Source organism: Rhagoletis pomonella, unplaced genomic scaffold (assembly GCF_013731165.1).
Source record: "Rhagoletis pomonella isolate Grant_MI unplaced genomic scaffold, Rhpom_1.0 Rhpom_scaffold_00012, whole genome shotgun sequence".
Classification (NCBI taxonomy): Eukaryota; Metazoa; Arthropoda; class Insecta; order Diptera; family Tephritidae; genus Rhagoletis; species Rhagoletis pomonella.
In genome coordinates, this window is record NW_023458566.1 from 4113948 (window position 1) to 4125797 (window position 11850).

The window sequence follows — 11850 nt, forward strand, 5'->3', positions numbered from 1 at the left end:
ATTTATATTTTTTTAATATTTGATTGTTTTAAAAATAATTTTTTTTTTTAATTTTGTAAAATTTTTAAAAACGATTTTTTTATAATTTTTAAATAAAAAAATTTTTTCAATTCAATTTTATTTTTGACTTTATTTTTTTTTTAAGAGAAATATAATTTTTATTTCATTTACTCTTTAGGATTTTTTTTTGATATTTTTTTTGTTTGCCTTTTTACAACGCTTTTTTAATTAAATGTTCTTTTAATCTTTAGATTATGTTTCACAGATAACAATTTTTTTCTTTCATTTAATATTTAAGTACCCACTATTTTTTCTTCTTTATTTAATTTGTTTATTTTTCTAATTTATTTCCTTAGATTTTTACATTTTATTATTTCTAAAAGAAAAATATATATATTTTTTAAATTGATTTCATTTTTTAAAGTATTTTTATTTAATTTTGCTATATTTTAATGTTATTTTGAAAAACTTTGTGCTAAAAGGCGAACAGCTCAATGCGTTGGCAGATCTTTGAATTTGTCTTTCGAAAGACAGTAAAGAGCTTTCAAGGTAGTTGTGATAATAGGCAATTAACTATCTTAGGAAAGACTTTTGCCTCTCGGAAGATTATGGTGAGTTGAAAGACAGTTACCAAAATTGGCCTGTAGGCCTTGGCAACGAACGAGAATCACACGTGTTTCTTCGCTTTTAAAATAAGGTTGGCATTACGTCCCATTACATCTCCATCCTACGGGGTCAGGATAATTCGGTGCTTGTGAAAACGCAAACTGATTAGATAGCTAGTGAGCAGTTTATTGTTCTTGGCTCTATTTAAATGACTATTGTCTTCCTAGACAATCTGGCCTGTTTTACTTACTGCGTTCTGCGTTTACCCACTCGGTAGTTGCAAATCTTAAAGAAGACCAACTAAGTCCACATAATGTTTCTAGACCCGCAAGGGAAGATGATGTGGTTTCTGTCGGCAGTTCTTCGGCGACTTCGATTCCCTCGATGCCACAGTGACTTGGTATACAGCAGAGTTTTTCCATGTTTTCCGTTGTCAAAACTTGAAGAGTGTTACAACACTCCTTGATAGCATAGATGTAATCATCCTATAGAGTACCGAAGTGTGCGGAAAATCCAAGAAATATAACGCGAAGAGTATTGAAAAGTTCTGAGACTAAAACCAAATAAAAATCCAAAGTTCTCAAAAAAATTCCTCAAAGTAAAACACCAAGAATCACAACATGTCTGGAAAAAAATCCCACAAAAATCCGGAGACCACCTTGACACACCCGAAACAACAAACAGTTCAGCATGTTATCAATTGCCAATTTAAAAAAAAAACAAAAATTTGGGTATTTAATATCCAAACAGGTACTCAAAACACGTACTGTGAAAACAAAAGAATTTAAGTGTGCCCATCACTGATACAAACTATTTACTAAGTGCATATAAGTGAGCTACTCTCGTGGAATCTTAAAGTTTTTTATTGATACTTTTTTCAGCTACTTCTACATATGTATCATTCAAAACCAAAATAGCGCCAATCAGTCTGTTATTTGATATTTACAAATTAATTAACAGAAACAATATCACCCCAAAGAAAATACCCAAAGTAGCACTTACATACTTATATATTAATTTTTTTGTGAATAACGAATTTTGAAACTCTTTTGGTAGTTCTTCTAAAATTAACACCTTTGCTCTAATTCGTGGCCAAATTCATTTGGTAGACGCGTATATAAAAAAGCTGCGTTGACTTATATTTGACAGTCAGAAAATAGTTTCCCACTCGGCACAAAGTACTCATTCATACTTCAGCTATTCAAAATTGTAAATATTTTACGTGGACACTTCTTGAACAACTACTACTACAATGAAATACGCGCTCACTTTCGTCTTCATTGCGCTGTTTGCACTTACCATGGCTGCGCCAGGCGATGAACAACACGTCGAAATTTTGCGTCAGGATGCTGATATTGCGCCCGAAAGCTACAAATACGGTTTCGAGACAAGCGATGGCACTCAGCATGACGAAGAGGGTCAGCTGAAGAACGTTGGCACCGACGATGAAGCGATCGTTGTAAAGGGCTCATACAAATATGTGGGGGACGATGGTGTCACCTATCAAGTGAGCTACACTGCCGACGAGAATGGTTTCCAGCCGGTGGGTGAACACTTGCCAAAGGCTTAAATGGGGGTATACTTAGGAACTAATCCTTCTTTGAGGTTTGTAAGAGCTGAATTGTTTTTGGGGGATATAATACTCTTATATTTATGTCGGTTACTGCTGTTGGCTGAGCGTTTAATATAAAATTGCTATAAAAGAAAAATGATAGTTTTCCCTTTTAACCGGAAACAGTCTCGAAAGACTTGTTCTATCAAATTTTGTATAAAAAATATTTTTAAGTTACCAATGTTTATGTACATATGTAATTTTTTCGAAATCGGACTATTTTTTGCTGTATTTCATTTGCACTGCATTACACTTTTAAATAAAAGACATACATATTTTTGACACTGACTGAGACCGTTACAAGTTTTGTTTTTTATTTATTAGGTAGTTTTTTCACACACACACATATATTATTTTCTACAACTTCCTTATCCTCAACATCATCATCATCAACATCATGTAAAATTGTGTTTATAGGTAAATTTTGCATATTGGGTTTTTTTTTGGCATTGCCTCCGATTGTATCGAAGAAACGCAATAACTTTTACTAAAACTCTGTTTCATATTTACACTTTCACGATTTTGCTCTCAATTAAATATTCTCACTCCAATCCATCAACTTATTTCGGTATGTGTGCGCCTTCTGGCTGGAAGCCATTTTCATCCGCCACAAAATTGATTGTGTAAGTTTGTCCATCGGGCGCCACCCAAGAAACACTGCCGCGCACTGATAGGGACTCATTTTCGGTGCCTGCATTGTTGAGTACTGCCTCCTCGGTACGTGTTGTGCCATCACTCAGTTTGTAGCTGTAAGTAAGAAATTTAAGCGAAAAAAAATTCATTAAAAATTTTACTCAGCTTAATCGTAGTCACGATTCTTTGTATGGCGTGAAACGAAGAGTGGCTACCCCTGGAATAAAGGGTTAAAAGGTTAAAGTTGTATAATGGAGTTGGCGGAGGGTTGTTTTGGGGTGGACTCTGTTAATATTAGGTTTAGGCTTCCTGATTTATGAAGCGTATATCAAATCGATAGGGCCACCATAAGAGGTCAGTTGACCGGCTACATACATACTTGCGTAATACCGATTAATAAGGTAAATATCTACTTCGGAAGTCAAGTGGCAATTAGAGCTCCACGGTGGCGTGGATTGCGTTTGAAACTGGCTATGGATTGCGTTCGGTTTTAAAGACTTTCAATCAAGCTGAGGTAATATTTTCCGACACAGAGGGTATATAAAAGTTCCTAAGGCTACCTGTGGACTGCTCCTAGAAAAGAGGCCGAAAGTCCCCTTAATAGATCGCAAGCGAGCAAGAGAGATTTTTCAGCTGGCTAAGCGCCCACTCTGTATTCTGAAAGGAACCGTAAATGGATTTTGTCCAATGGGAACCTATGCGGAACGAATTAAAATCGTTTCGGGCCCCTATTACTGCAACTGTTTCTAGGTGGAATTATCTCAGTATTTGCTTACCAGTTGACAACTTTTGCAAGACTAAGGTTTAAACATCTACGCTCGTGCTTCATCGGAACCGCGCGAAAAATTCTATATTTGTATGTAGTACTATGATCTGAAATTAAACGCCTAGAGATTGTGGATATGGTCATCTTTACTCGGTACTGCAAAGATGTCTATGCATACTTTGTCTGCCTAATGTTGTCGAACGTATATTCAATCTTTAAGCTCACGAAGATATGAAGTATACACCAATGTTACTAGGAAATGCTCGGACGTTTAGTGTCTCCGTTAGAATCCACTTAATGACTTTTTCATATTGTTCAAAAAAATTCAAAAGGCCACACAACGTGAAAATGTAACGGCCAGGGTGATCCGAGTTTCCGAGTTAATTTTACGGCACAACGTATAATTTTAACATAAATCGAGGTCCTATCCACTTGTCAAGGGTACTCAGCTAACAAATTTACTTAATCAAGCTCTAAAAACCTTAAACCCTTCCCGAATTTTTTTGACTTAGGAAAAATATTTTGAGTTTGTATTAAAATAATCTTCAAAATTGGCAGTTTTAAGGTCTTAAAGGAAAGTCCTCTATTTTAACACCCTGTTTTTTATATTTTTTTTCAAAATAAAGGACGCCTTTGTCCTTTATTTCTTAAACTGTCCTTTAAATCGTCTCTGCATTTTTCAGAAGTAAATTTTTAACTGCAGAATATGAAAAATAAAAATGTACTTTATAAAATATAATGAAAACCTTCGACAGTTTGTTTCGCACCCCACTTAAGGGTTTCTACTTAATCGGTAATCGTTGTACAATCTATAAAGCACAGGATCGTGTTGCACGCTGATTTTCCAGTTCCACTGAAAGAGAACAATAAACCCCTACTGCACAGTGGTTCAAAACTGGCATTTAGTATTCATAATTCACTGGAGCCTCCATTTTTCACTTAATTTGATTAATTTTTATTTTTTTATGAAGGCTTAAAACATTTGCAAGAGATCAGTCTGATTTCTGAAATTTTACTCAATTCTATTAAATTTTTTATTACAAAATGCAGAAAAAGTAGCAATTTTGAAGAAAATGTATTCTCCTGTTCCAGTTATAAAATAAATATTCACCAATATAAATATTTTTTTTGGCTTTTAGTAAAAATTGGTTGAAAAATTAAGGCTCCGGTGGATTATGAACATTAAATTAAAATTTTTAACCACTGTGTGCTGGCTTCGTCGTACAGTATGAATTACGGTAAACGCATTTTGGTAGCAAGGGACGGCGAAATCCTTGAAAAGAATTTGGCTTCATTTTTCGCTACAGCAGGGCAACGTACACAACCAAATAATATAATTAACTGGTAAATATTTGATTTAAATTACGATATGGGTAAGGTACTTTTATCATACAAGTTGTATGTGCGTATTCCCAAATCATTTTGAAAAAAAAGTCCTTTATTTTAGGCTGGTTAATATGGTCACCGTAGTCATGATAGACATCAAATATGCAATATACTTTTAAAAATGCATGTTTTTACAAACAATTCCTATTTATTGAATACACCCATAGCTCCAAGACGGAAATAACGTTTGGTAGCCAATTGGCTGTCATGGGAAGAAAAGGGTTAATGTCCAAAATTTTTAAATTTATGCGGGTTTTCTGTATAAAAGTCACTTCTACTAAATGCTTTGTACTACAGGCTTACAGTGGCGAAAATATAAGTAGGGAAAAGACATTTTGGCATTATTTCGCTATTTGCCTTTCGTTTATTCAATGTTTATTAATTTTTTATGAAAGTGTGGCTCGCTATCTAACAACAACCATGTATGAAAAAATTAATGAAATTCGCCAAATTTCATCAAAAGTCTGAACATTTTAATTAGATTTCCTGGAAAGATTTTGAGTACGCAGTTTTGTAGCCCATTCAGTTTGGGTATAGTAAAGTGGAAGATGTTGCTTATTTTCTCCATACCAAAAAATTTTCCAACATTTATAGAAGAAAATACGTGGACAAAGAATTGTCTAAAATCAACGGTAAATCCAAGCTACTTCAGACGTGCACCTTATTTTATATGTAATGGGCTTCAAGACTGAATACTCAGAAAAAATTCTAAAAATATCGAATTAAACACTTCCAAATTTTGATGAATAGTTTGAAATTTTGTTTTAAAAGCTACATAGGTATGTATATTTTCAGAAAAAAATGAAAAACATTTTTAAAACAAGAGAAATAGCCAAAAACTTGCTAAAATGTATTTTCCCCATTTACATTCTCCTCGCCGTATGTCAACAAAAAAATTTACAATGATGGCATAAAATGAACTCAGTCGGTTCTGCAAGGGTTGCTCACTTATCTTAACCGCTTTCGGTGACCTTTGAAACCATTGAATGGCCATTTCAAAAAAGTTTGCATCAAATATGTTTTGGAGGGTACAAAAATTCCTTCATAGATAGGAATTAGGATGATAAAATGATTTCCAAAAATATACTCTCTCACACGAATTATATATTTGAAAATAGAAATCCTATCTTTCACGCTAGCTATCATTTGAAGTTGAATTATTTTGGTCGCTACATTGTTGAACCGAATTTCAATCTAAAAGACATGAAGCTTGCTTAGCAGTCTTGAATATTCTCTTAAATATTTATATTTATGCCGGAACCTATTAAATAAGATCAGATTAACTTAAAAATCTGTAACCTTTCGCGAATTAATCCATAGTTTGTGTCGACGTTTAAGAAATCATTCGAAGATTTTTTTTTGAAGTAGTCTATCATCAGTAAGGAAAAAGGAATAAATCTGGCACTAATTTAAGAGGGTTTCGGACTACAACCGTAAATAAATCCCTCACAAATAAATAAGACACCTGACTTGCTAGTCAGAGTTTTTTCCAGGCATTTCGTTTGCATACCAGCAGCGCTGTCATTCAGCTCTGGCTTGCTATTGTTTTTTGAAATATTGGTTGCCTCTCCATGTGCAAGGAAATCATAGGAGGGGAAACTAATTACTTCTAGGTCAAAACAGAACCGCCAGTGGTGCGCTTCATATATTATGGCCTCCAATAAAAATGTTATGGAATCATTGCTTTTCTCAATTTTATTTCGTACTGTCATTAACGTGACCATTATCAAGAATTTTCATAAAAACTTTTAATTAAAAAAATATTTTTCCTAACTTCTTAACCAGTTTTTATGAAATTTGCATTGCAACACTGTAAGACTTTCCTTAACTTAACGAAAAAACATTCGTAAAGATCGATTCTTTAACAAAGAGGTGATGGGAGAACATATATGTGTGTATTTGCATTAGGGTGGTCCAAAAAAAATAAAATCCGAATTTAAATGCTCTCACCCCATATGATGGTTTTCTGATCGAAAAATACTGATTTTCAAGAATGTATACTATTTCTAAGAAAAACTTTTTTTTCCTAAATAAAATGCGTAGAAAACTTTGAGCGTTTTGAGCGACCTCTAAATGTTTTCGGATTTCGGATATTTTGTTGTTATATACAAAAATCCTTGGGGTTGAAATTCAGACCTTAAAATGGGTACATGATTTTTTTTTAGACCACCCAAATGTACAAAAATACATATGTAGTTTTTCATGGCAGAATATACTCAAACGACCGCTATTAGAAAAACTGGTTCATGTTTTTTTTTGTTTTTGTTTATGTTGGTCGGAAACTGGGCTCGAAGCCAGGCCTTGCGGAATTGGAGTGCGCAATAAGAAATATACACAATAAATCGAGAAATTTTTCAAAAACAAAGCATTCTTTCCTTACACACCAACCCCATAAAAATCCATTCTGTAGGACTTTTTAGTTCAAATTTTGAATAACTTATAAAATAAGCCCATAAACCCATTTTCAGTTTTGACTTAGGTATTGTATTCCGGGAGGTAAATTTTGAACTGTGGTGTATTCAGAGACTTGTAGTATAATTTTGTGACAACTATTTTTGTGGTACGATTTAACCCATTATATCCCTGAAGACAAAAATGTCCAGGGTTAAAATTGTTAGAGGGTTAAAATTAGTGTTGGGAAGTATCGAGTAATTTTGAGGATCGATTTCTTCGGTATCGATACTTTTAAGGATCGGGTATTTTTCAGAGTACCGAGTACTTTCTTTAAATATACACACGTTGGTAACATTTTCAATGCTTAGTGTAGAAATCTCACAAGCTGGCAGTATTTTATTACAAATAATATATGAATCCTGAATTATACGTCAAATGAATGGCTAACTGTACTTGTGTATTGTACCTACCTAAAATTTATTGAAACTGCAAATTGAGTGCAATCATTTCTGAATACCGTTAAATGTAAATAAAACTCAGTACTTTTTAAGTACATTCGACACTTAATACTGACTACTTTGAATCGATCCTAAGTACATGTATCAAAGCGATTATTGGAAAAGAGTATTTTTGTGAGTACCGACTACTTTCGCGTTCCTTTTTTGAGTACTGAGTTATTTGGAGTAATCAGTATCGATACTTTTAAAAATCGGGAGTTGTCGATCCTTTTGAGAATCGAGTTCTGAGTACTTTAGGTATCGAGGCTGCCCAACACTAGTTAAAATGTATTATACCTACAACTTCTGAATGCATCCTCTATCTCAAATGTACGCATCACTTGGCTTCCCGTGCCCATTTACCAAGAGGATGTCCAAAAAAGGAAAGCTTTAACACCGATAAAATATAACTCAGACGTACACTCACACAACTCATACGCTCCCAAATTTCTTACTATGCCTATAAGAAGCCACTCTAGACAATATTTTTTGGCGCATATCCGGCAAACAAAGCAATATTGCATTGAAATGCGTTATACAACCAAAAGCTTACCTGAATTTATAACCATTAATGCCAATATTATCCACTTCTTGTTCTAAAATTTCCACTGGTGCTTGTGGTGCAGCCAAACTACCGACGAGTAGGCACAAAAAACTCACGACTAGCATCTGTTTGAAGAGAAGAAGAAATGCGTAATCGCAAGTTAAATACACTAGAGTCCTTGTAAAGCTGCATATGTACATATGTATGTATGTGTACTTTCACATTCACTTTCACTTACCAATTTCATATTGGCAAAGAACTAACACCTTTTTTACTTATCAACGTTCAAGCGTTTGCGTGTGCTGATGTCCCTTTCCCTTCTTTTATTTTTGTTATTTTTTTCACAACTACTTAGCGCTACCGATTTAATGCGGTAATTGCACGTCTTGCTCACTCGAAGGTAGGCAAGAATAATTTTTCCAGTGCACTGCAAATGCATTTTATAGTCTTGAGCGATCCAATGCAGCAGCAACATGCATGACACGCGTCGTCAACGCATGCGCCATGGCGGCAGCCGTTTAGAATCTGCAAATGTCATAGCAGCTTATAAGGCAGTGCCAAAGAAGAAGCGCCGCCAGCGTTGATCAATTGGACTTAGCAACAGCTTGAAACCCCCAAACAAGCCAGCAAATGCATACAAAATTCAAAGCTGTGACCAGAAGCTGATGTACTATTGCAAATTGGTAATCGCAAATATTGTACCAAAGCGTGATCGATGGGCAGCGTCATGCATTAATGCAAGCAGAATGCAAGCGCGTGCGCGCATGCGTACTCGTACTCGTACTCATACGCCATGGCGTCCACTTAAGTTGCATACAAAGCTGCTTGCTGCTGAGTAGATAGGTAAAACTGCTGCAACTCCAGCTAATTTGCAAAACGATGACGGCGACGTTGTTGGCGAGCACAACAGCTCAGCGACGGACATGGGCAGCAATTTAACTTGTTTGTGCGCTTTATTGCAAATCCAAGCAGGCTCGCGGGTGGGGCACTATTGCACAAGAATACTCATATGTAAGTAAATAAGTACACAGTAAAGTAATCGTAAACTAGCATTTGGCATGCGCTGATTTACGCAAATAATTTAGAAATTTTTACTATCGCCACATTGTCATAAGTTTGTGCACTGCACATTGGCAATACACACACACACACACACACACACACACATGTGTGTCTAGTTGATAGAGTCATCAGCGTTTGCCGCTGTGAAACATGTTTCTTCTGCAAGCAAGTACAAGTTTTCTGCATTTTTTCTGCAATTCTAATCGCTGCGCGAGTATGTTTCACTAAGCTTGCAAACAAGATGCTACAACAACAACAACATGCACACTTAACAAGTAATCGTTTATTGCAAGACAACAACACTTTTTATGGTAAAATACGCACCAGCGCAATGTTAACAAACCACTGATCGGTGGCCTTCACAAATTTATTGGTGAATAATTTTTAATTTAAAATAGCTTTAAATAAAAGTATTTGAAATAAATTAACTGATAGAAAAATAAATAAAAAATAAAATTAAATAATTCGAATTGAAGAAGCAGGGCGACTTTTGTATACCCAATGCACATTTTCCGACGTAATTGGCATCAAAAGCACTAACTAAGCATCACTATTCAAAATCGGTGTCATTATTTTTAGTCATCCATGACAATTCTCCAAGCTATATTTTTTTGTAGCCTTTGATAAATAAATACCCATCTTAAGTCATCCGTTATTCATCATTCAGTATTAAACTATCGTCTATGTATATACGTACATATGTAATACGCGAAGGGATTCTTTTTATCAAATTAAAGGACAATTATGTTTTATTTTTTCGAAAAGGGTAGCCACCTTTAAAAAAAAATTAGTTCAATTTATTAAGAAAAAAAAAAATCAACTATCACAATATGGTTATCAATCGAAATGGTTTCGAAAAGCCTTTATTTCTTAACTTAATGTAGGAATGGTGCCACCTGTTAAAAAAATCAATTTTAACTTTAATTAAAGTAATTGAAATATATATTACCTTATGTGTGCCATACGCATACGGTTTAAGGAGGTATTAGTTGAAAATATTTCGAAGAGGGTTGCCACCTGTTGCAATAATCGAATTTAGTTAACTTATACACAAGTCATGTGAAATTTTAAAATATGGATGTTACATAAACGAGTTTTAGGAAATATTTAGTTTGAGCATGTAGAACGTAAGGTGTTTGAAGAGGGTTGCCACCTGTTGAAAAATGTTAAATTCAAATTACATAATAATATAAATGAAATATTAAAAGTTGGGTATCAAGCGAAATTGATTTGAAAAGGATTTATTTCTGAACTCTTTTTAGGAGAGTTGCAAGTTCATCAGTTAATTGAAATTTATCATAGTGTCAGACGAAAAGCTTTAAAAAGATTTTAGTTAAAAATAATATTTAAGATTGTTGCCACCTTTTTGAAAAGTCTTATTTATTTAGCCCTTACACAAGTTAAATTAAGTATTAATACTTGGCGTGAAAATATTTTTTGATTAGGGTTGCCATCTATTCGAAAAGTAATATCTATCACCATCGCTTTGATTATCCTCTCCATGCAAACCATTTTCTGAGGTGAGTTCCTCCAAAACAAGTAAATTCGGAGTTCTCATCCATCACTTATAACTCGTCCTCACCACTTTCTATCGTGCATTATTCACCATTCTTCAATCAGCTGGCACTATTCATCATTTATTCATCAAGGATCATTATCGTTTTCCTGAACAAGTGAAATCGTATTCATATTCGGATTGTAGATTTCGGGAGCCGGAATTTTCAGCACCGCACGAAGCATGCAATTAAATAAGCTATGTGTATACGCAGCCTTGTAATACTCCAAAACCTTACGAAAAAAAAGAGCACAAAAATTCTCATAAAATTTGCATTCTTCACCAAATTTGGTGCTAAAGAGCTTCAATTGAGTATTGCGTATATTTTAGAATGCCATTTAACGACCTGCGAACGCATACCATACCAGTAATTAAACAACAAAAACTTTTAATACCTTCGTTAACATTATTCGATTACAGCTAATACAAATTTTGGGTTCGTAAATTTGAAGATAGCAAAACATTTGCCGCTGGCCATCAAGTATTCCGTTGCAGCTGTGCTTTTGACCAAGACATCATACGCGATTTTTTTAATTGCAATGTTGAACTTCAATTGCATTTATTTGTATGCAATTCTTGAATACGATTAGCCGATATTGTTCTTTGGTATTAAATAAACTAAAATTTTAAAATGGTTTGCATTGACATTTCGATTAAAACTGTAAATTATATGGAGATTCTAATCGGCTTAAGTATGAGTTTGTGTTACAAAAAAAAAACGAAAATGCAAAATGCGAAATGCGAAATAGTAGCTCGACTGCAAAAATAAGTTGTTTCTGTTTCTTTTTTTTTTTT

General features: G+C 34.2%; 2 protein-coding genes across 2 annotated transcripts; one reads left to right on the forward strand and one right to left on the reverse strand.

Annotated features, from left to right (window-relative positions):
- The first annotated feature begins 1858 nt into the window (after positions 1 to 1858).
- LOC118747425 (larval cuticle protein 65Ag1-like) lies at positions 1859 to 2176 on the forward strand. The gene has a single exon (XM_036481472.1). It carries the CDS (start codon positions 1859 to 1861, stop codon positions 2174 to 2176), a length of 318 nt encoding a protein of 105 aa, XP_036337365.1.
- Positions 2177 to 2778: 602 nt separating this feature from the next.
- Positions 2779 to 8757, reverse strand: LOC118747426 (endocuticle structural protein SgAbd-6-like). Its single transcript, XM_036481473.1, has 3 exons — positions 8677 to 8757; positions 8448 to 8563; positions 2779 to 2965 (listed from the first exon to the last, which is right to left on the reverse strand). The coding sequence occupies exons 1-3, from the start codon at positions 8683 to 8685 to the stop codon at positions 2779 to 2781; spliced, it is 312 nt and encodes a 103-aa protein (XP_036337366.1). The 5' UTR covers positions 8686 to 8757.
- Positions 8758 to 11850: the final 3093 nt, after the last annotated feature.

What these genes read in the sequence shown, in the direction of transcription:
- LOC118747426 (XM_036481473.1), bottom strand. An exon ending in ATTAATGGTTATAAATTCAG is followed by an intron (nt 2,966 to 8,447) that starts GTAAGCTTTTGG and finishes TCTTACTTACAG; the next exon opens with CTACAAACTGAGTGATGGCA.
- LOC118747425 (XM_036481472.1), top strand. Translation starts at nt 1,859, where the DNA reads ATGAAATACGCGCTCACTTTCGTCTTCATTGCGCTGTTTGCACTTACC.